General features: G+C 35.3%; 1 protein-coding gene across 1 annotated transcript; it reads left to right on the forward strand.

The window, feature by feature from the left end:
- The first annotated feature begins 1781 nt into the window (after positions 1 to 1781).
- Positions 1782 to 24633, forward strand: LOC115218882 (uncharacterized protein C6orf62 homolog). Its single transcript, XM_029788866.2, has 7 exons — positions 1782 to 2936; positions 12689 to 12775; positions 15038 to 15127; positions 16197 to 16319; positions 18296 to 18433; positions 20205 to 20264; positions 24221 to 24633. Exons 1-7 carry the CDS (start codon positions 2808 to 2810, stop codon positions 24281 to 24283), a joined length of 690 nt encoding a protein of 229 aa, XP_029644726.1. The 5' UTR covers positions 1782 to 2807; the 3' UTR covers positions 24284 to 24633.
- The last annotated feature ends 1167 nt before the right edge of the window (positions 24634 to 25800 follow it).

Raw genomic sequence — 25800 nt, forward strand, 5'->3', positions numbered from 1 at the left:
AAGTGATTGCGAATGGGACTGTCTCGATGAGAAAAGCTTGTTTGAAACGATCAATTTCCTATCATCCTACTACCCGTTCACATCATCATTTGTAGATTTAATCAAATAGAACTGATAGCCAGAGAGAGATAAGAGAGCAACAACGATATTATAACAGTAATGATGATAGTAGCAAAGCTGTATTAAGTAAATTATTCGCAACTATACATACAAAACAAACATACACATTATACATTTAATATGTAAACAATATTGTATATTTATTTTGTATACATAACTCTTATAGCAACATGTATTTAGACATAAGTTAACAGTGAATTTTCAGATGGGAGGGAATAAGGTTCTATCTTAAAACTCAGTATTTAAGCTTTTTTTTGTTTTTTTTATATGCACTCATGGTTTCTCAGAGTCCCGAATTAGATTTATGTAATAATTATTTTTATTACAACACATCTATTTCTTAGCTAAGCCAAACACTAGTTTGCTTGTTGACTGAAAACAAATTTTTTTCAATATGCTTGCAAGTTGAAAGTGAATTTTTTTTTTTTCTTTTGTTTTTGGTGTTACTATCTGCTGTAAAAATCATTTTTCAGCATGAAGTCGCTAGCAACGGGTATGAACGGGGTAGTTTCTGCCACCATTTGTGATAAACCTTGTTGTTCTTTGCCTCTGTCGATTCAACTGCCTCCTCCACCACACTCTGTCGCCTCTAATACCACCACCACTGTTCCTCCGTTAATAGCTTTCGCCGCTGCCACCATTCCCATTGCGTCCATCAGTCTCAGTAATACAAGCCACATCAGCATGCCACCAGCGATAACAACCGCTGCTGTTGCCCCTTGTTTGCAGACCCTGTTGTTTTGATTAAGCATTTTAACAACAAACCCTCCATAACATATACTGGGCACTTGCCATTCCCTCCCTTCCTTATTTTCTTTCTAAACCTCTATTTTCTCCTTTCTTTTATGGGGGTGTGTGTTATCATGTGAAATGAGTTATATAAATATGTATAAATAAATGAATGTAATTTATCTATATATATTTTAGTGTATATTGAACAGTTTTCTTCAGAATGACATCATAAAAGGAATTGGGATTTGTGTTCGAAAAAAAAAAAAAATTGTAGGAAAAATGACGAAGTCGCATTTTGAAGCAGACCTTTCGGTGGGTCTGTCTATTTTGCGAAGAACTCATTATATTGTCCATGGGCTTGTTGATGATTTCGGTGTCCCATCTCCACCACCATCACATTCGTCAGTCCTAATAGCATCACTAATTACTTCTCTTTTCTTTCCTTTAGAATCTTGTTGAGTAAATATATATATATATATATATAATTTTTTTCATGATAGAGTGTACAATAGACGTGTACATGTATAATAGAAATGTGTGAGCATGAAATAGTTGTGTGAATAGGTTGGAAGTTCATAAATGATTTGAAGTTTCTTTGGGAAAGATATATTTTTGAAAAGAAAGAAAAAAAGTGGGTTAAAGAAAAAAAAAATTAAAATGTATTTTTTGTTAATGTCATTTTATTAATATCATACTATTGTGAAAAAAAATCTACAAAAAAATGTATTAGTGATGCAAAATATAGATTTTGTTGTGTTCGTGAAGGTGAGAATTTTTTTTTAAACCTCACAAAAATCCAATTAAATATATATATATATATTTAAAAATGTAGATTTATAATATGAAAAAACCCCACAAATATTTGTATGTTAGTTTGTAAAAACTAAAAAAAAAAAAATATATATATAAATATAAATCTACACAATCCCATATTCCCTTTTTCCATTCCTTTTCTCTGCTGAGAAAACCAGTATGTTTAAGTCTACATGTATATAATACTAAATGACTTGACTATTGGGCAAAAAGAGTTATATAAAATATATCTGCGGTATGGATATAATAAGGGCTGAAAATCTTGTTCTAAACTAAAACAGGTGACAACTATGGCAAATACTTAGGAAATATTGAAAGAGAAAAGGGAGAAAAAAAAAAGCACCAGCACAGCTTTTTTTTCCTGAAAAATTTGGTTCAGACCAAAAAGTTTTCAATAATTACAAAAATAAAAAAATTCTTTAGGTTTTTAGATGCTTTGATGAAGGGACAGGAGTTAAAAGAAAAGAAGAAAACCCAGAATTAAAAATATACAAATCACTGATAGTGTTAACATAGTTTGTCAAATAAGATGGAAGAATGAATAAAAGAAATTAAGATAATTTTTGAGGTGATATTGGGCACGAGAATTAAGTCTTCAATTGGTACAAGCACGACTACAACAAGTCGATACTGTACAAGTTAAAAGTTTTTGTAGTCTTGGAGTGAAATTCCATTGGCTATATATGATTATCTTCTCCAAGTAAGGTTCTATTTGAAACTACTTCCCAATATTTCATAGGTTTGCGAACTTTTTTTTTCAAAGATTGTTGTTGACTCCTGTAGTACAACAGTTTTAATTTTTTTCCTTGGTTCTCATTTTTTTTTGTTTTCAATTGTCAGCAAATTCAAGATATACTATTCCTTTTTTTAAGTTTTCATGAAGTAAATCCCCTACATAAAGAAAAGGAAAACGAATTACTTTTAATGATTTTTTTTTCCACAGTGTGTATAAGTTAATCTACAGTTAATTTATTTGATCTCATTCTATTCCCATTCCTTTTGTCATCAACAGTTTGTTAATCATCTTAGGTGTCTATAGTTATAAGTTTTCAAGCTCATCTCTCCTTAGTGCTATAATAGGTTTCATCCTGTTGTTGAGGAATCATATAGTTTAAATAAAAAGAAAAGAGAAAACCTGTAGGATGGGGGATTCCTATACACGCAAGCAGACGGCTGTGAACCGGCTGAGGCATCGACTGAGAAAGAAACGAGAATCTTTGGCAGATCATTTTGACTTCAAAATGTACATTATGTTCCATTTCAAAGACAAGGTATGTATCAGTTTTTTTTATTTTAATTTTTTAAACTTTTCTAGTTTTGTAATCACTAATTTGATGTTTTTAGAGCCCAAACATGATTGCAACAGTTAAATTTGTTATTTATATTTCAGAAATGTATGTTCATTATGATTTATCGTTGTCTCCAATAAACACCATTTGAGTGTTGGGCCTCATGGAGGCAGTGACAGGTGACAGACCTTTGGTGATATACTGTGCTTGTGTAGACCTGTCGAGCCAAGTGAGACTGTAGTCGTGGCCGATGTCAGTGTCATGTCAATGGCATCTGTGCAGGTGGCATATAAAAAACACCCACTACACTCTTGGAGTGGTTGGCGTTAAGGTTAATCCAGCTGTAGAAACCTTGCCAAATCGGACCAGAACTTGGTGCAGCCCCTGGTTTACCAGTTTTCAGTCAAACTGTTTAACCCATGTCAGCATGGAAAACAGATGTTAAATGATGATGATTATTGTGTGCTAAAGGCAACAAACTGGCTAGCAGCATTTTGCCCATCTTCACATTCTGAGTTCAAATTTTGCTGGAGTTGATTTTGCTTTTCAGGATCAATAAAATAAGTACCAGTTGAGTACTGGGGTTGATGTAATAGACATGCCCACCCCACCGAAATTTGAAACCAATATTATTGTGGACTGAAGAAAGGGATTTTGTTTTTACCCCCCAATTTGCTTAATATAATAATTATCTCTTAGAAAGTATTTGTATTCAAAGCAGCGATGGAACTTCTGTACAGTGATTCAAACTACTCAACATAGCAGCCAAGTATGCTCTTACACAATTTTAGTGCCTGTAAAATAGGAGCTTCTATGTACTTATTGAAATTGTTGGTTGCAGCAGCTGAATCATTTTCTGAAGTCATATATTAGAATTCCTAAATCTTTGTATGATATGATGAACACAGAAATCAGGACAACCACAATAACAGTTTACAACAAACAATTGCCAACTACTCTTGGACAATAGGTCTCGTTATAATGTTTCTGCTGTTTTATTTCTTAAATCATCAAACTATATACTAATGTGTAGTGGTGCCTTCAGATGAGGAGAGAATAAATTTCAAGGATGCAAAGTGAGAGAGATGCAAAAACCAAGGTAACATGAAATATATAGGATCATTATTGGCTATATGTTGAAGATCATTTCTGGCAGTTGATATATAGATGCAAACTTAGATACATATATACCATACTTAGTTTGTAGGTAGTACTCCTTATTTTGCATGAAGTTAGTAGAAAACTTCTATAACACAAGATTGATTTCTTAGCTTTGTGTACGAGTTGCACTCCTGGTGTTTTTGGTTATTGAAGGTTATGTATAAATAGTATGACTTATACAAGGTGTCCCAAAAGTTAGAGATGGGTTTCAAATTTTAATAACTTCCTTAACTTTACAAATAAATGCATGAAATTTTGATACAGTATGAAGGACATAATGGAAATTTATGTGCACAATTTAAATTTTGCAACACCACTACATCACATGAAAAATGACATTGCTTAAATGGCAGCCATTTTCGGCTTTGTATACCAGTGCTCTTTCCAAAACTTACAACATAATACCTTTGAATTTCAGATCTCACTTTTCTGATTTCTCTATTGATGTTCTTCATTTGCACCAGGGTCTCTGGTTTGTTGATGTAAATCCTCTCTTTCAGGTATCCCCACAAGAAAAAATCCCGGCCTGTCAACTATGGGGAACATGAAGACCATTCAGAGTAAACCTCACACATGGTTCCAGCAAGATGGGACAACTGCTCATTCTACAAGAGAAACAATGCAGTTGCTACAGCAGTGCTTTGGAGAGAGAATAATCTCCTGCTATGGTATGGCAATGTTAACTGGCCTTCTTGTTCCCCAGACTTGACTAGCTTGGATTTTTCTTGTGGGGATATCTGAAAGAGAGGGTTTGCGTCAACAAACCAAAGACCCTGGTCCAACTGAAGGAGAACGTCAATAGAGAAATCAGAGAAGTAGGGTCTGAAACTCTGGAGGGCGTTATGGTGCAAGTTTTGGAAAGAGCACAGGCGTGCGAAGCTGAAAATGGCTGCTACTTAAGCGATGTCTTTTTCATGTGATGTAGTGGTGTTGCAAAATTCGACTCATGTACACTAATTTCCATTATGTCCTTTATATTGTATCAAAATTTCATGCATTTATTTGTAAAGTTAAGGAGGTTATCAAAAATTGAAACCCATCAGTGACTTTTGGGACACTCTACATGAGTAAATATGGTATATCATTTCTGTGTCTGTTTTTCCATGCTGAATTAACATGTCACCATTTGTTGTTGTGTGTGTAGGCATGTGGCTAGATGGTTAAGGTGTTGGGCTTACAATCATAAGGTTGTGGGTTTGGTTTCTGGATTGGGTAGCATGTCCTTGAGCACTATCCCAGCCTACTCAGTTAAAGATGTGTACCAGCAAAGTACACTCTCTCACTCTTCAGCTGTCACATCCTTAAAATTTTGTTGGATCAGAGGGTGTCTGTTCTTTATTGCATTGACATCTAAAACAATTAGTGAAAGAATTATACAAGCTACCTGGTCATACTTATGAGTGACTGCTTAGTATATATGTATATGGCTTTGCGGTTAGTGTAATCAGCTTACAATCATAAGGTTGTGAGTTTGATTCCCAGAAATATGTTGTGTCCTTGAGCAAGACACTGTATGTTACTCCATTCCACTCAGCTGGTGAAAATGAGTTGTACCTGTAATTCAAAGGGTCGGCCTTGTCATGCTGAATCTCCCTGAGAACTATGTTAAGGGTATGCATGTCGGGTACTTGTATGTTAATTTTTTGAGCAGGCTGTTCCATTGATCAGATCAACTGGAACCTTGTAATCAACAGAGTGCCAGTTTATGTATGTATATCCAAGGTGGGCCATAATGATGGGACAGTCATGTAATAAATATATTTGGTATTCTGTCATTTTTATAATCCAAAATACTAGCATTTAAAATGCCCTATTGATATGGCCCACCCTGTATTATTTATGTGTGTGTGTGTGTGTGTGTGTGTATGTATATATATATATAATATATATATATATATATATATATATATATATATAAAGCAACTAAACAATTTGGATTGAAGGCTTTTGGTCTGACCCTCAGCATTTGTGATCATCTTTCTGCTGTTGCCCCTACTGTATATATGCTGATGGGAAAGTAATTAAAAAACTGTTTCTTCCTTCACTTATCTTGATTCTATTGTGTCCAGTGATGCTAAGATGGATAAAGAAATCGAGTCCAGAATCGTGAAGGATAGCTCCACTTTCAATAAGCTTTATCTCAGGCTTTGGAACAGTTACAACATGTTGAATTTGGAAGTTGGTGTTTATCAGTTGGTAGTCTTGACAACATTGTTTTATGGTGCTGAATCTTTGACTTTTTACTGGAAGTGCATCAAACAGCTCGATGCTTTGCATATGTGATGCTTGTGTACTATCTCTAACATAAAACCGAGTGATCATATTCATAACAATGAGGTACTAAGAAAATGCAACATTTAAGGTATTGAAGCCATCCTCCTCAAAATACAGCTTAGATGGTCAGCATCTCTCATGTATGAATGATATCAGGATTCCAACGCAACTTCTCTTTGGCCAATTTCTAACAGGAACGTCTATTGGAAGAACTTTTGCAGGTCAATTCTCTTCACTAGGGTGACTGTGAAGCACAGGTCTTGAGTACAGCAAGGCACGAGGCATCTTGGTCCTTTGTCATCTTGCCTGAAAGGTTCAGCGTCTTGAGGTTGTCCTTCAGTAATTTGCCCCATGACTTCCGGAGTCTTCCCACCTCCACTGTTCCATCTACTTTGGGAGGTTGGCACTTCTTTATGGAGCTGTTGGCATCAATCTGCATCACATAGCCAAACCAGTGCAGCATCTAATTCCTCCTATGCTTAACTTCTCTTTCAATACATTAGAACTCTGTTGAACATGTACATTTACATTAAGCATTCAGCAGAGAAACTAGCCCCATTCCTCTCCCATCTTTGCATCTCCTCTACATTCAGGGATCATGTCTCACTACCATATTTCATGTTTTTATTGCACTACTTACTGCGGCTAAGTGGGCCTTGAAGAGTGTAGTGTTTTGTTTCGGTTTTGTATTTTCAATTGTATAATAATTGAATAATAATAGGGAGCGAAGTGACCCAACCCCCACCTAATTTGCTGAAAGGTGAGAGAGATGAGAATGCTCCAAATGAATGGGATTACTTCAAAGTGCACTTATTTTCTCATAACAGTTTAGAACGGTGACATGTGGAATAGTTAATCTCTCTTATTTAGAGAGACAAACAGATTTTGAATTCCTGAATCAGGAGCTCAGTATTTCATTCATTCTTGTTCTCCATTTCTGAGAGTAAATAGAGCTAACTTCCATTTTTTTTCATTTGAATGTGGTAAATGGAATTAAGTTTTTCTAAAATCAAAGTAAGAGATTGTAACAGAAACAAAACAAAACAAAAACTTGGATAACATAATTAAAACTTAGTTTAGTCCTTCTGCATTAAGTTATTGAAGAGTTGGAACAGTGTCCGTGATCTTTTGTGGTCTTTCTCATACTGGTGAGACTGATATTTGCTTTGAATCCAACCTGAGTTGGAATGTTAATTCCAAAGTTTCAATCTTAGGAAAGTTTAGGAGGAGTGTTTAATATGAGATCTGAGAGGGGTGTCTAAGTGAGGTGGTGTGTATATAACCAAGTTCAATGGAGTAGAGGCTTTGTAGTTTGGCAGAAGCAGCAGAAAGGAAGAAGCTTTTCTGTAATATAGAGATAGTGATATGTTGAGGAATGAATCTTTTACTAACCAGTCAAATGATCATTTGAATGTAGTCAAGGATGTGTGTATTAACATAGCAAGAACACTCTCCAATCTTATATCTGTGAAGTTTCTGTGAGAGGTCTCTGCTGACAAAAGAAAAAGTTGCCATTTTCTTATTGTTTTGTTAGTAGGTAAACTAAATTAATCAATAACATTTTCCTAGTATTGCTGATTTAAACCTTTTGTTACCATATTTGTGATAATATAGGCTGCCTTTGTTTCAATTGATTTTAAAAATAAATAAGAATTTAGTAAAGTAACTTGCTAACTTTTAAGCTGGGGTCTGGAACAATTTAGCATAAAATTTTGACAGAAGATTATAATTTAGATCACCTTAAAAGATTAAGTTTATTATAGAACTTGGGGTGGTCTGAGGCAGGTTGATATCAAAAGGGTTACTGTATGAGTACATCAACATATTGTGAGTGGTACAAAATTAAGCAGACAAGATATTACGCTCTTACAAATGATAGATGAAGTGAGTAACATTTAACCTACGCATACTTTATCTGGTTGACTTCTAAATGGAATAGGGTTGTCTTTACGAGAATCTGGTGTAAAATATATTACCTTAATAAATCCATCCACTGGGTAAACAATGCTGTTTTGGGCCAACAGAAAACAAAAAACAGTGTTCTGTGTAGACTTTTGGAACATTGAAAATCATTGCATACTTTATTTACAAAAATATGAAAGAAACCATGAAAAAAAAATCTATGGGTTTATAAGCCTAATTACACCTACACACAAGACTTTTTTTTAAAGAAATATTTTCATTGTGTGTAAAATTTAACTGAGTAGATGACTTGTATATTTTTCTTTTAGTTGTGAGATCTTGTAACTGGTATTTAGCAGTGAAACCCAGCTGGTGTCTGCAGAGGGTCTTACTGTGAATGCTAATAAATCTGTTTCCTGGAGTATTGCTTGCATAATATTGGTTTCGAATTTTGGCATAAGGTCAGCAGTTTTGGAGGAGGGGCCTATTCGATTAAATTGACATCAATGCTCAAATTACATTTATTTTATTGACCCTAAAAGGATGAAATGCAAAGTCGACTTTGGTGGAATTTGATCTCCGAATGTAAAGATGAACAAATTGTCACTAAGCATTTTCCCTGTCATGCTAATGATTCTGCCAGCTTGCTGCCTTATTGGGTGTGTATTAACTTGTGAGAAAGATTGTATAGTGGAGAAAGTGATATGGCTACTGAAGTCAGATTTATTTACTGAGGGCAAGAATCATTTTGGTGTGGAATACAATGTGAATCAGTAGTACTTGATGGGCTAGCTATATTAGATATAGGCTATAGAATATTTGAAATGAAGTAATTTAGGTTAGAAGTAAATGTTGCTTTACAAATGATGTACTGCAGATCCATCCAAACCATGATGATATGGAGCCTGCACTTTTCTCTTTCATTTTTCTATGGTTGCACGTGTGTGATGGTTTACTTATTGGAGCAATTGTTTTTACAACTAGATACCCCCTTTTTTGCTAAGGACGCAACCTTAAAGTAAAAAACCTCATATCTAGTTAGCAAAATTCACTTTCACACTTTAAGTTATTCCAAAGTGCTAGTTCTTAGCTTTCATCCTTGTCAGATGGGATATGCCCTTAAGAAACCTTGTTTTGTATGTGACATAATACAGGTTAGTGGATGTGTGTGGTTTAGTGATTGTAAGATTGTAACTTCGATTCTTGGACAGGACGATGTGTTGTGTTGTTGAGCAGAAAACATTTCTTTCATGTTGCTCCAGTTCACTCAGCTGGCAAAAGTGAGTAATCCTTTGAGGGACTGGCATCCTGTCCAGTTAGGGAATACACACACCATGGAAACTGGGAAATTGGCCCTATGAATCTATATGACTCAGAGAAGAGCTTTACTTTTTTTACTACTAATATAGGTTAATGAACAACCCCATTCCCTCTGCCTTATTCATTCCAAAATACCTGAGCATTTTACTTAATTGTCTGAACATTGTCATATCTTCAGTTATATATTTTCTTTTTCTCACTTAATTGATAAATGGCTCTAAATGGTACTTGGCTTGAGGAAAGCTGTAAAAACCTCAGGATGTTCAAATGATTTGATGTGGCTCTTCTGTTGCTATGTGTATAAAATTTGTTTTTACTGACATACATTGACTTTGAGCTGATCTGATACCAAACAGAAAGTGGAATATTTTGTGATATTTGTACTTCATGTATGTTCACAAACACTAATAAACTGATAACAAAATTCAGTTTCACTGTATCTAAGTTATTTTCAAGTTGGGTGTAACTTAAGAACAGAACCAGTTGTTGACTGTTTGCAAATAATGAGATTAACCTGTAGCACAGGGTGTTAATATAAGAACAGCAGCTATACTGGCAGTAGTGGTGGTTGTTTAGGTCCAGGTCAGTTCTTATCATAAACACACTTATGATCAAATTTGTTCCAGCTGTGACCATTTTTATTCCAGATATAGTGTATTCATGAGTGTATTATTTATATATTTCCTATCTTTTAAAGATGATTGTGTTATATGAGTTAGGTTTGGCTATTATTTCAGGCAAGGTGATTGATCATATTAGAAATTTCATTGGTCTATGCTACTTTGGTGCATATGTGAAAGGATGGTGCATCCTTTGTTGAAAAAAAAAGTGCCTATATATTTTATGATAAAGTATACATTTAAGACAAGGTAGTTTGCACTTCATTCTTATTAGAATGAAGAAAGGCTTGATTATTGAAAAGGTATCGTTTTGAGATGTATAAAAATATTTTTTTACTGACTTGCCTATATATTTCTACCAGTGAAATAGCAAAATGAACATGAGGAGACCTAGTTCTCCTTACATTTAGTACTTAATGTTATTCTTTATTGTTGGGTAATCTTTTATCAAAGATGTCTTAGCTTTTTCCAAACATAGTATAAACTGTTATTGTGTATGCTCTCCTTTAATGACAATATGGTGTGTTTGTGGGACATTTGTTTGCTATTTCTAACAACTTGAGTGGTTATGTAGTCACACTTCATTGGTTTGTCACAGTTAAGAAAGTAGTTGATTTATTTTGAGATTCATAGGCATGTATTGGGTCTCTTGCTAGTTAGACATTATATGCAAAGGTTGAATGAAGAAATGTGACAAAAGAGAGATTGGTGTAAAAGGCAAGCCACTTGAATGAGAGAATTCACTTTGTTTTATAATATTGTCCAGAGATTGACTACATTGAAATTCAGTGAAGCTTCAGCTTCTAATATGGTGAATTTGTACCTAAACTCCAACTTGAAATACAGGAATGTAATAGCTACCAAGCTATTATCATTGCTAAGGACTTCCTGTCTGTCTCCTGATGTCTGCCTGGTTACATTGCAACTATTATGAATTTCTCACAGTGGGTACTTTTACTGACCTCATGCCGGTGGCATGTAAAAAGCACCATCCGATTGTGGCTGTTGCCAGCCTCGTCTGGCCCCCGTGCCGGTGGCATGTAAAAAGCACCATCCGATCGTGGCCGTTTGCCAGCCTTGTCTGGCACCTGTGCAGGTGGCACGTAAAAAGCACCCACTACACTCACAGAGTGGTTGGCTTTAGGAAGGGCATCCAGCTGTAGAAACAGTCAGATCAGACTGGGCCTGGCACAGCCTTCTAACTTCCCAGACCCCAGTTAAACCATCCAACCCATGCTAGCATGGAAAACGGACGTTAAACGATGATGATGATGCTGTTTATGCTCCTTTGTGTATTTGTTTTCCTTATTATTATATTAGTATAAATATGTCATAATCTGATTTGATACCTGTTGTTTGCCTTCTATTATATATATATATTCAAATATGAATGAGAAGCAGCCTGAGGGATATAAACAATATTGATCACACATACACAAGGTATGTGTTTTGCAAATTCATGGGCAGGCTGCAAGTTATAGGCACGAGAGAATATATGCCTGTTGTTAGAACTCCTGGAAGTCATAGGCAAGTAAGATAACTTGCATCAGCTCCTGTTGCAGGAGCAGTAGACTTTATTTACTCATTTTTGTGACTTGTCAGGTGCAAGCTAAACTGCTGTCTGTTACTATATGCAGGTAAGAACCCTATATTGGTATGTCCCTTGGTGATTTAGCTTGTGTCTGGCCTCATTCGAGTATGTGGTATTGACAAGTTAGAAAGATAACAAAATATTTTCTACTGCTCTTGCAATGGCACCTGATGCAAGTTATCTTGCTTGTCCATCACTTTCAGATGTTTTAATACCAGGTGGATTCATTAGAATATATTCTCTTATGCCTATAAATTGCAACCTGCCCATGAAATAGCAAAACACATCTTGTGTGTGTGTGTGGTGTTTGATATATTTATGTGTATTTGTTTTAATTTTCATGGCCACTGTTCCATGCTAGCATGGGTGAGATGAATATATTATTGAGGCGTTGTTCTACAATCAGATACCTTTCCTGTTGCTAACCCTTGTTTTTCAAGTAAGAGGTCACTTTTTCCATGTGTCTTTAAAAGTACAAAAGCCAGCAGATGATTTGTTGGCAGGGGAAATGACAACAATTTTACTCTTTGTAGCTCAGCAATTTTCAGAGAAGTACAAATGTAAAGAGGCACATATACATACATACACATATATGATGGGCTTCTTTCACTTTCTTTCTACCAAAACTATTTACAAGGCTTTGGTCAGTCTCGGGATGTAGAAGCAGATGTTTGTTCATGGTACCACACAGTGGGACTGAACTTGAAACCACATGATTGCAAAGCAAACTTCTTAATCATACAGCCATGCTTGTGCCTCTTGTGCACACTCACGCACACGTGTATGTACATTACACATATGCATGTATAGATACACATACATGCATACATAAATGTATTTATCTAAATTATTCTTATATTTTTCAGAAAAAAGCATCTGCTCTCTTTGAAGTTGCAGAAGTTTTCCCTGTCATGACAAACAACTATGAAGACAGTATTTTACGAGGTGTTAGGGTAAGTTTTTTTCTTCTTTTTAGTGGGTTGGTTTGTTTGTGGTGGAGATAGTGCCTATCATTATTATTGTTAGGATGGTGTAGTGTTTGGCATAATTTGTTGAGTGAAATACAAATTACCTTGCAGTATTTAGTTTGGTTTTCATAGGTTCAGATTTGAAATCTTTCAGAGGTAGTCCTTATCTATCCTCTTTTCAAGGTTGATAGAATAAACTCCAGGCAAGTAATGATGTCAATTTAACTGTGCCTAGCCCTAGACTTATCTTCATAATTATTATTAAGGCATAGGGGTGTATTAGCAGAATCACTAAAGTACTGGGGAAATAGGAGAGTATTGTAGTTCGCGTGAAGCATTGTGTATTCTTTGTAAAGAATAAAAAGTTTTGAATGGTACAACGCACTATAATATTAAAAAAAAGTGGGGAGGTATATACCTGTTGTAATTTAGTTATCCATAGTCTGATGATATTTCGGAATATAATTCCTTCTTCAGATATTCTTAGATGGAGTCGCTGCTATCATTGGTTTTCCAACAACTTTTCTTTTTTCGGAAGCGTCTCAGCAGTGGTCTCACAAAGCTCCTTCTGGAATTCCTCATGAGAAGTGTGTGAGGTCGGCTATGTCTCAATCTTGTGTGTGTTGGTACATCTGTAGCGTTGCTTCTAAATGCTTGAAGTGGCATTGACTCCTGGGAGAAGGGGTACTGTGTAGTGTGGACAGTTGCAGCGAGTCAAAAGCTGGAACACTTTATAGGTACAGACACAGTTAGGTAGAGGTGAGAAAGAAATCAAGAAGTGTGTTTTGGAGTTTCTTGTGTTGATCTGAATGATTGCGAATCGATGAAATAAGATAATGTAAAAAGATGGCAATAGTAAAGGATTTTTGGTTTCTGCACTGACAGCATCAGTGTCGAATGACTGTGAATGTCATGAGGAGTTGTGAACATTGAAATAAATGGGAGATGATGATTTCAGAGAGGGAAGAGTGTGAGAGATATGTTCTCGATGAAGGAGTAGATGTGGTCAAAGAGTTGCTAGTGGTTTGAGGAATGCAGAGAGTAATAGAAGGAGCAGATTTATTTGAGGAAATAAGAGAGGAAGATTTTAAGACAAAGAAATTGTAAGTTATTGCTGAAGTTCAAGTGAGAGACAGGGAGAGTATAGTCTATATATTTACAGACACCACCTTTAGAGTGAAATCTGGGTAGAGAGTGTAACCTGAACAAGGGAGATGGGTTCTAGGTCTGGGTTGAGGATTTTGAGTCCCCAAAAGAAATAGGGTGTGTGGTATATGTGTAAGAGGTGGGATCTAGGCTGGAGAGAAATTCTCAGATGTTTGAAAAGAGGAGAGGTAATTGGCCAAGAGGTTTGGATCTATTTTTTGGCATTGAGAGAAGTGTAAAGGGTGGCAGTACATGGAAAGGTTATTAAAATTCCTAACCAGAAGGCTGGTCCGAATGCTTGCAACAGAGTGAATTCTGCCAAAGGGCACCCAAGAGCCTGATAATGGTATTAAACCAAGTGGCATGGTGCACCTATTTCCCCCACTCTCAAAATTGGATTTTCTTTGCCCAGTAGGAAAGGGCTGCCTATGAATGAACAGTAGGAAAATCAGGAGAGAGAGAGAGAATTAAGAAAAAATAAAAAATTTGAGATCATAATAGTTGAAATAGTGATGAAAGTAGAAATAGTAGTTGATAAAATAAGTAATATATTGGTATTCTCTTATCAACTTCATAAGGAGGAAAGGCAAAATTGACATGGGTGAGATTTGAACTCAGAATATAAAGTGATGTAACTAAACACCACAAAGTATTTTGTCTTGATGCTCTACAAATTTTAGCATCCATTGTTCATAGTATTTTCTTGCTCTTTGCCTGTATAGTCAATAATGAAAATTATTTTTATTCTACGTCCCTTCAATGATCTCCATAAACCATTGGGCTAGTGCTTGTCCCTGGTATTAAGATGGTGGGATGAAAAGTAAAATCTCTCTTGGATAGTCTATTGCATATGAAATTGTTCCTGCAAGAAAATATTGAACCTATCATTATAGCAAGTATTTAAATTGTTAATGTTTACAGTGTTGCCATGTATTCCCAAGTCAATATTATCACAATGTAGTACCTACCTACTGATGGAAATAGATGTTGCAAGGATACAAACCTCTTGTCTGGTTGTCTTCTATCTTATTGAATTGGTCATCTGCATTTTCTTAATTATTTATTATTATATACTGAATTTTATTTGATTTCCATTTTTAGGAAGAAGCTTATTCCTATGAGAGTACAAAGGAACTGTTGGATAAAGATGTTGTCCAACTTCATGCCACTCGCTGGCAATCAATGAGGAAGGTAAGTTTGTAAATTCTTCATCTCAAATATTCTCTTCTTTAGCCCTTTCACATTTTCTCCCATTAATTATTTGACTTGTCATAATTATTGCACTCCTTTGTCACTTCTTTTCTCTTAAGTTTAACATCTAACTCTGTAAAGTTGATATTTAAATTACAGTGACGGAGCTTTGTTTCTTAGTCAGAAACAAAGCCCCTCTTTATAGAATGAATTCAAAGAATTAATTAAAAAAAGTATCAGATATGCATGTATTTGGCTTATCTTTTGTTCCATGATACTCCATTGTATCTCATTATGTTCCACTCTTGACTTAGTTTCGCAGTGAAGAAAAATTCTTCAGTTAATGAGAAACAAGGGATTCTCAGTATGGTTGCTCACCCTGGCAGAATTAGCAACAAAACAGCTCACAGACTACTCTCGTTTTCAAAAGTGTATATAACAGTATATTAAAAACAAAACTTCATGTCTTAAATGTGACACACCACTAAGATGACATGGTCATAATCAAAATACCAGTTACATGATAAAATGTCAGTAAAAAATTTTAGTAAAAATAATTTTTCAAAAGTGAAAAATATGTCTTGTATATGACATGCTGCACGTATATCTAAATACCCTTGTCTCATCCTTGTAAAACGTATGTTGTATGTGGATAATGTCAATAACATCCTTCCACCAGCCTTAACTAGCTATGCATCTATACTGGCTTTACATTGGCTGCCTACAAACCACTTTCCAAGTTGACTTAGACTTCCCAAAATTCACTGAATCTTCATCATAGCAGCAGCATCAAATGCAACCAAAAATTTGCACCGAACAACATGAACCCTCTATGCTTTTACACCATTCACATTTCACTCAAAACATATCTACAAACAGTTATACATAGAGGCACATGTATACATATAGAAGTATATGCATAAGTACATGCTTTTATACATAGATACATGTATACACACATATATACAGACATATTTGCATACATAGAGCTACATGCATGCATGTGTATGTTTGCTTTTCCAAATTTTGTTGCAATGTTTTTTATATCTTCTATTTATCTACACATCAGGATGTGCTGGGTTGTGCTTCAGACATGGATTTCATGTTGTGGCCCCGTAAGGACATTGATAAGATTGAATGCTTACTTTTTTCAAGATGGAAAGGAGACAATGGCAAGTTTAAGCCTCTGCAGGTAAAGTAAATTACTGTATAGTGTGTGTGTATGGGGTGAGCGTAGATTGTGGAAATTTTAGTAATGTTTGTCACTTTACATGAAATTAGTTTGGTTGAATCATTCAGACATGGAATCTGCTATACAAATGACTTGTGCATAATAATTTCTATACATGGAAAGTGCTCCACCAGTTTAAATAGTAGGAGCTTAATGTGTATATTGCTGAATATATTTCTCATGCTATTTGTATGTAACACATAGTATTCAATATTCTAAAGTACAGCTAAAATAACCTAACTTAATAAACATGCAAGATATGTGTAAAATACACTGCAAAGTACAAATATAAATAATAAAAGATTAGCAATTTATGCCAAACCTAATTCTGTCATGATAATTTAATTTTGTCACTGGAGGAAGAGTTATTGTGTGTATGTAATTATGTGTGTGTGTGTGTGTGTATATATATATATATATATATATATATATATATATATATATATATACACTACCGTCAGAAATTAATTAGCACCCTTGATTTGCTCTTCACTCAAGGTATGTGCTGTCACCTAGTGGCCATATCTCGAACTATTGCTTTGTTGCGAGTTCACTGTTGCACAGAACGATGACGTAACTTTGTTTGCAGAGCAGTTTGAGAGTCTACAGCCTTATGATGTTGACATAGCAGTGCAACAACAACTTGGAGTGCGGATGCAGACAAATCTTCCTTTGTTTAATAGATATAGGTAGCGCCTCACAAGGACCGAAATCACACCATACTAAGTTTTCTCATCGCGTAAGACGTTTTGAACAGCTCATAGGTTAATTGATTTAACCTATTTAATGTAGAAATTTGAGAAGTGCTAATTAATTTCTGATGCAAGTGTATATATATATATATATATATATACATACACACATACACACATACACACACACACACACATACACACACTCCACTTCTACTCCTCTTGTACCTTGAGAGTCCACTCAGACACATTGTCACCATTATATTTATCTCTTCCCAGTTTCATCCCAATCATTGTGAGTAACCTTGTAGTTCCTCTATAGCAAGAAACCTGTTCTGCTCTGGCTCTTTCCCTCCTGTTTCATCACCTCATCTTCTAGCACACAGCTGCCTCAGAGTTTGTAGTCTTGTAGGCTGCATAGTGATCTCACTAGTGCTGGCTGCATGAGGAAAAACACCCAGTGCACACTACAAAATGTTTGGCTTTAGGAAGGATATTGACTGTAGAAACCAAGCCAAAGTAGACAATGGAGCATGATATAGTCTTCTATCTTTTTAAACCATCCAACCCATACCAACACGAACATTTATTTAAATGATGACGATGATCATGACATTATCTCAGTCTGTTAAATAGTACTTATGTAGAGGGGAATATTGTGTGTGTGTGTGTACCTATATATATAAATTATGAAGATATTAATAAATAATAATATAGGTGGTTAGTTAGCCAAAAAACCAAAAGGCAAATATATAAACAAAGGTACTAGATAGCACCAGTTTTGCTAGAAATAGTAGTCTAAAGCGACTCCACCACAAGCACTGGAAGTTAATGAGCTGATGAAATTGGGTGGAAGCCAACATATCAAAGTAAGGTACAATCGCAAATGAAATTGCAGATATACCCATATCGTGATTTCGAACTCTGAGATAATTCTCTTAGTCCTCCGCAGTGGGTCGTGCTGCCTGGGGCTAAATAGTTACTTGTCTTGTACAAGCTTATTAAAACCATTGAGATAGGCATACACTTACATGTAAGTTTAGCAAAGAATGTGTAAAAAAAAAAAAAGAATTTAATGTTGAGTAATTGGCTCAATAATAATACATTTAATGAAGGGATGTAGAAATATTAATTGAACTTTAAAGTTTTAATTGTGTTACCCTTGTGTTTGATAATTGATCTATTTGGTATATTAAAAAGACATTGAAAAAAAAAGTCAAATGTCCAATTGTTTGAATTTTTCAGACTGTCTTTGAATTTTCACATCATGAATATGAGAAACAGTTGCTCCATCTAGTGGCAATTCGCAACCAGAAGTCTGCATTGATCATCAGTAATGCTGAGCAGTCAATGTTCCTGTTTGTGGATAGACATGTTATTCAAGTATGTGTTGCACAAGTTTATTTCCTTTTTCTTATATATATCTCCAGCTACTTAACTCTTATTACTCACCTATTGTAAGATGACTTAATTTCAGAAGGCTTTTATGCTGGCCATTCATATTGTGTTATTCTGTTGTGGTGGTAGTGAATGAGAGATATTTTTTTTATTTGTAACGGAGGCTACAGGTTTCAGAGTTGATACTGTTGGCTGAAGAAATATTTTGTTTCTCATGTGTTGTTTGATTGTCTCAATATATGAGAAGTTATTTTTAATAGGATTATGATGTTTTGAACTCTTAAACCCATCTTCAAAAATGAAAGAAATTTTTCAATATTTATATATCTATATCTGCTTTTCAATTGTTTTCATCTCCACTTGTCATCAGGTGTCTTAGTCCAAAATATATAATATTGTACTGAACAATGATATAAAAATATAAAGCTTCTTCCTAAGACTCATAAGGCTGGTTTCCTGGATTCCCCCACTGAATGGGATGCCAGTCTGTTGCAGGAACACTACTTTTTGCCGGCTTAGTGTACTGGAGCAATGTGAAATGAAGTATTTTGCTCAAGAACACAACGCATCAACCAGTCCAGCAATCAAAGTCACAATCTTAGGATTAGGAATCCAACACCCTAATCACTAAGCCATTCTGTCATGGAATTCCAAATTAGAGAGAACTACTACAAAGCTAGCAAATCAAGGAAGCCATACATATAACTAATAAAATATACAGTTTAGTTAAGCTCAGCAGTGATATCTGCTCAGAGTGGCTTTCATTACTGTTTGATGAATATAATTAACTTAAAATTGCCTTTTTCCAGGTTGCTAAAAGCAGTCCTAATCAAGCACTAGTATTGATATAATTGACTATATACCCTTATCACTAATGTTGCAACCTTGTATCTAAGTTATGAGTCACTTCCGTATTGCTTGATTTAATTAGCAGTTTTCTGCTCCCCCCACCAATTTGACTTGAATCTGTTAGATATCACTTTTAGAATAAAGTATTATTATTGCATTTCTTCTTCCTCTTTACGTTTTGAGTTCAAAAATTTTGATGAGGCTGACTTTGCCTTTCATTTTTTGAAGTTGATAAAATAAGTACCAGTTGAGCACTGGGTTTGATGTAACTGACTAGCCCCATCCTGCCAAATTTCAGGCCTTGTACCTTTAGTAGAAAGAATTATTAATATTATGAGGTTAGGGGATCGGCAGACTTGTTAGTCAGACAAAATATCTTGCAGTATTTTCTTCCGTCTTTTTACCTTTTTAGTTAAAATCCTGCTGAGGTCAACTTTACTTTTCATTCCTCTGGGATACCAGTTAAATATTGGGGTTGATGGTATTGACTAAAATCACTAGCCTTGTGCCTAAATTAAGATCAGTAAGGGCAGTGAAATAATTAGCGTTGGACAAATTGTTTTGCAGTGATAGCTCTTTATATCCTAAGTTCCAATTCCACTAGGGTCGGTAAAACACTGTTCATGTATCAGGGGTGATTTAATCAACTGACCTTTTGCTTGCTTGTGTCAAAAACAAATTGCTTAGAATCATTTCTTCTGGCTTTACGTTCTGATTTCAAATCCTGCTGAGGTCATTTTTGTTTTTCATCTTTTTGGTGTCAATAAAATATACTACCAGCTAAGTACTAGGGTTGATGCAATCAACTAACTCCTACCTCTGAAATTGCTGGCCTTCTGCCAAAGTTTGAAACCATTGTTTATTATTATTATTATTATTATTATTATTATTCTATTCTTTTTTTCAGACCAGCAACACCCAAGTAGTAATTTTCAAACTATGTAGCCTCTGTCTCTACATACCACAAGTAAGCGACTATACTTGCTTCTTTGCTTTTATTTTGTTGATAGTTCCCTTCTTGAGTCGTAGACATTTTAACTGCTTTCAATATCCACTCCACATTCTTCATGTCAAAGGATAGAAGCGCACACCATGCATGGGTGTGTGGTTAACAAGTTTGTTTTGCATGATTCTGGAGTCAATCCTATTGCACTGCATTTGGGTTAGCCAATAGCTTCAGAGGGGATTTTGATAGAGGGTAACTGTTTATTGTATGTACATGTGTGTGTCTGTATGTATAAGTGGCAAGTGCACAGGAGTAGTTAGCAGTAAGGTTACATGTGAAGGAAATTTCTTCCAATGTTTAGAAGGTCCATTATAGGTAATTCTTAGCTTTTGTTATCCAGGTGACTAAATTAACTATGGAGGTGGCTGTTCTGAAAGTGTAGTTGCCATGATAATAAGAATGGGATGGAAAAGTTCAAGGAGCTGTTACCTCTGCTATCATCAAAGGGTTTCCCTCTCAGTGTGAAGGGCTGTTTATATGACACTTGTAGATGAAATGTGATTTTGTATGGTACTAAGATGTGGGCTTTGAATGCGAAGGGTTTGCAAAAGCTGGAAAGAAATGAAGCAAGTATGCTCTACTGGATGTAAAAGTGGTGAGTGAAAAAACTGGTTATATGAGGAGCTAAATGTAGGGTACAGGAGAAGACTATACAGGCAAATAATGCATGTAGATGTCAATTGTATAAGGAAGTGCCAAGTGCTCTAAGTGGATGGAAGCTTGGAAGAGAGCGATGAAGGAAGACATGGGATAAAATGGTGAAGACTAATTGCAGGAAACTGAACCTCATGAGAGAGATGACAAAGGGCTGTCTTGTGGTGAAACATTGTGCTGAAGACTCAGCCAACCCAAGCAAACATGGAGAAATGGATGCAAAAAAAATTATGACAGTGGTTGTGATAGAGAAGGGAATGTGCTATCTGCATTTGAGTCTCCCTAACAATTTTCTTCATATTAAGTCTCTGTATAATGCTCTTTTTCTTATCATTACCATCTCACCTGTTCTCCCATTATTACTATTTCTTGTCTATCAATACAATTAATGAAACCAACACATTTGATAGGTTCATGATGAATCCCCTCCTCATTACCGCCCCTGGTGTGAGCTCTCTCTCATTGTGCCCTTTTCTAGTAATCATTATTCACATTCATCACTCCTACTCCCTATTATCCGACTTCATTCCTGTCCTTCAATCTCATATTACTCCTCCTCCACCACACGCTGACATGCATCACACCCTCTCTCCCATCACTCTTTCTCTTCCAGTTCTGCCAGCCTGTTTCCCTCCTATTTATTTTCTTTTGTCATACCACTCATGTTGTTTGTATTCAATTTCATTACCAATAATCATCATGCAGCTGTTTATCACTCACTCCCTCCCTCCCTCTCTCTTCTCTCATTCTGATTCTCTTCTTTCAACCTCATGCAACACTCTTCTATTAGAACTCAGTGATGTTAATTCCATCCCATCTGCTTACCAGCAACAGTCATATAACTCTCTGTTACTCCCTTGTTCATTCTTCCTTTACCCTTTTGTTTCGGGTCCCTCTTTGTCCAGCGCTTTGGACATAGAGGAACAACACAGGGAAAACAAGTCTCTCTTTAGCTATGCTGAGGATGAGACAATTCAGTGGTACTGGGTAAAGGACAGAGACCATGTATAGTAGAAAGGATACTCTTTGGTCTTTGAAGATACAACTAATACCAGTGCCATGCTAAAATGTATCCACTTAACAGCTATAGAAACCATGCCAGAAATGAAGCAAACGAATATGGTTTCCAACCCATCCATGAAAGGAGTAACTCCAAACTTGGAATAAGATGACTCATGTCAGTAGGGACAAGAGTGATGATAATTTGTTTATATTTGTGCATACTCACACAAATGTGTGTGTGTATGTGTGTATCATAGTGTATGTATGTATGTATGTGCACATGTATACATGTGTGGGTTATTATGCATGTTTGTAGCAATTGCTCATGTTTTGCACCTGTAAAGCAGCAGTATTACACATGTAAGGTTGAAGAAATTGAGTTTTGTGTTGATTGGAAGGATAGGGTTTTCTCGTGTATGTTGCAATTTCCAGAATGTACACTACCAGACTAGTGCTCTTCATACTTCATTACCTCTCACTGAATGTCAATGTACATCCAAGATATCTGAATTCATTGATCTTCATCCCTTCATAATCGATTAACAGTGGAAGGTGCAGTTCAGATGATTGTTTACTGCAGGAGGCATTCTTGATAATTGTCCTTGAGTACAATCTCCATTTGACTCTAGGAGATTGATGTCATCAGTAAATTTTAGGTCATTCAGTTGTATGTGTATGTGTGTATGTCATAATTTAATATCCATTTCCCATGGTGGTGTGAGTTGGACAGTTTGACAGGAGCTGGCAAACCAGAAGACGGCACCAAGCTCCACTGCCTCTTTTGGTGTAGTTTTTACAGCAGGATACCCTTCCTAACACCAACCACTTTACAAAGTGGACTGGGTGCATTTTACATGAGTGTGTGTGTGTGTATCATCATCATCATCATCGTTTAACGTCCGTTTTCCATGCTAGCATGGGTTGGACGGTTCAACTGGGGGTCTGGGAAGCCAGGAGGCTGCACCAGGCCCAGTCTGATCTGGCAGTGTTTCCACAGCTGGATGCCCTTCCTAACGCCAACCACTCCGAGAGTGTAGTGGGTGCTTTTTATGTGCCAGACAAGGCTGGCAAACGGCCACGATTGGATGGTGCTTTTTACGTGCCACTGGCACGGGGGCCAGACGAGGCTGGAGGCTGTGTATATATATATATATATATATATATATTATATATATATATATACACATACACACACACACACACACATATATACATACATACAAGAGCAAAAAAGAATATAGTCGTAACTTGCTGAAGACCCAGTGTACACACAGAATGCATAGTAGCAAGCGATTGACTTGATCAAAATAAAATATTAATCTCTACTATGGTATCAATATATTTTTTTTACAACAGTCAGTACTATATATATATATACATATATATATAGATGTGTGTGTGTGAGTGAGAGAGGTTTGTGTATCATCACCATTTTTCTGTGCCAGAAAGAGTAGGATGGGCCTGGCTACTCATAATGATTAATCACTGGTACATATAACTGGAATAACCAGTCATTTTGTTCTTTTTTATTCAAATTTTATTATGAGGCTAAACTGTAAAGTTTACCTTGGATATTAAATTATGTACATTTGCATGTGTGTGTGTGTGTGTGTGTCAGATTAAAAAAATTTTAAATGTTTAAACTGCTTGTCATAGATTGGCTAGAACAAAACTGACTTGTCAAAATCCTTGGATATACTGAAGTGTCCTCCTTTGGCAGACATTTACTCAACACTTAAAACTAGACTTAATTGCTTCAGTAATGACCTGTCACCAGAATGATAGAATAGATTATCTGAATATATTGTTAACTAGACATTGGCTTGTCTTGTCTAATAGTTACTGTCTCTCTGTTTCTCCTCTATATATTTATTTGCACTTATACTTTGTGTGTATCCTAGATTTTAGAATAGGTATTCATGTCAGGAAGGGTACTTGGTCATAAAACACTGACTTAGTCCTGTAAAACCCATGCCAGCATGGAAAAGTAGGCATAAAAATGACAGTGATGCACACACATTGCCTAAGGGTGTTTGGTTTTTAATATAAAGTGTTTAAATTCTGTATTATGCACATGCATAGACAAAATTTTGTTATAATTTTAAAACTATTTTAAACTATATCTATGTTTCGATATCATTAAATCCATATAAACACCCACACGTTTGCAATCATATATATATGTACATTTTGAATACATTCTTGTGTTGGTTTAACCAAGTTTTATATTTTCTGTTTTTGTCTGTTTTATTTTTCTTCAGGACCAACTGATGCACTGGGGTCCGGGAGCAGTTGATGAGGTTCTGGCATGTCGCCAGTCATAGACTGAAGTGTTTCATTGCCACCGTGTCTTGTCAGCACTATAAATTGGCTCCTGCTTCACATACAAAGAATAAAGAACAATTAACAACACCAACAACAACCCCAGTTCATCTTAACCTCTCTGCTACTGTACTCCTTTCTGATCATTCAGTTGTCTCTTTTTCTCTGTGTCATCTTAATCTGATGAGATGTGCTGATTTGATATGGTGGTGTGGTGCAGTAAGGTACGGTGTATAGTGCAGTGACATAAAGAAGTACAAAAAAAGAGCAAAAACAACAATAATAACTAAAACAACATACAAAAAAAAAAGACCATATGAAACTTTTTTCATTTCATTGGCTAAAAAAAAAATGAAAAAATGAAACAAATGAAAAAAAAAAAGACTGTTGGACTTTGAAAAAAAATGAAACACTTGAAAATTTCATTAATTTTTCTGTTTTTTTCTTGGAGTTACATGTTTATAAAAGAATTTTTTTTTCCATTTTGATTTTTCAATTTTTTTCATTTTTAAAACTTTTTTGTTTTTTTTTTAATTTCAAAATGATTGAAGAAGGAAATGATTGAATATCAATTGGCAGTTAGATTGGTATTGTTTTGTTGTAGACCTAGTTTTCTAAACTTTTCCTATTTTATAATTATTATTACTTTTATTAGTGATTAGTATTAATAGTAATAATAACTTATTGGTGGCTTTTTGTCAACGTAAGATATTATTATTATGAGCTCTTGGTTAAATTCTATTAAAGCAATTTTACATTTACACTGCTTAATTTCCATTGAATAGATACATATGTATAGAATATTATTTTTATTAAGGCGGTGAGCTGGCAGAATTGTTAGTGCATCAGACAAATGCTTAGTAGCATTTCTTCTGGCTGTTTATGTTCTTAGTTCAAATCCTGCCGAGGTCAACTTTGCCTTTTATCCTTTCAAGGTTGATAAAGTACCAGTTAAGTACTGGGGTTAATGTAATCGACTAATCCCCTTCCCTCTAAAATTGCTGGCCTTGTGCCCAAATCAAGAAGAATTATTATTGTTATAATTTACGACTGCTATATAGTAAAATGCCATACAGAAAGTTTCGAGTTTCAGTTTCACCACTTAAGCTGCTACTGCTCTTTGAGATTTGCATGGGTGTCACAGAGTCTCTCATTTCATTTTACTTAGAAGTTATTGAAGCCTTCTGCTTAATTAAGAAATCATTGTTAGAAGTTATATTGTGAAATTAATAATTATGAGTTAAGTATTAAGTCTTTGTCAATTGTTTTCAGAGCAATAACATTAAATGAAGATAATCTGTATCCATCGAGATCCTTCTGCAAATATTGTCAATGAAGAATAGTTATCACACTAAGGAAGGATCATGGGTTGGCATCAGTTGCTGCTTAGATTAGTGTTAAAATCCATCCAAGGTTATCTTTAAGCATTAGTTCTCTGGAATTGTGGTATTTGTATCAGACATATGCAGGCTTACATTCAATTCTAGAACTCTCATAGAATAGATTGATGATACATACT

Source organism: Octopus sinensis, linkage group LG14, assembly GCF_006345805.1.
Source record: "Octopus sinensis linkage group LG14, ASM634580v1, whole genome shotgun sequence".
Taxonomy (NCBI): domain Eukaryota; kingdom Metazoa; phylum Mollusca; class Cephalopoda; order Octopoda; family Octopodidae; genus Octopus; species Octopus sinensis.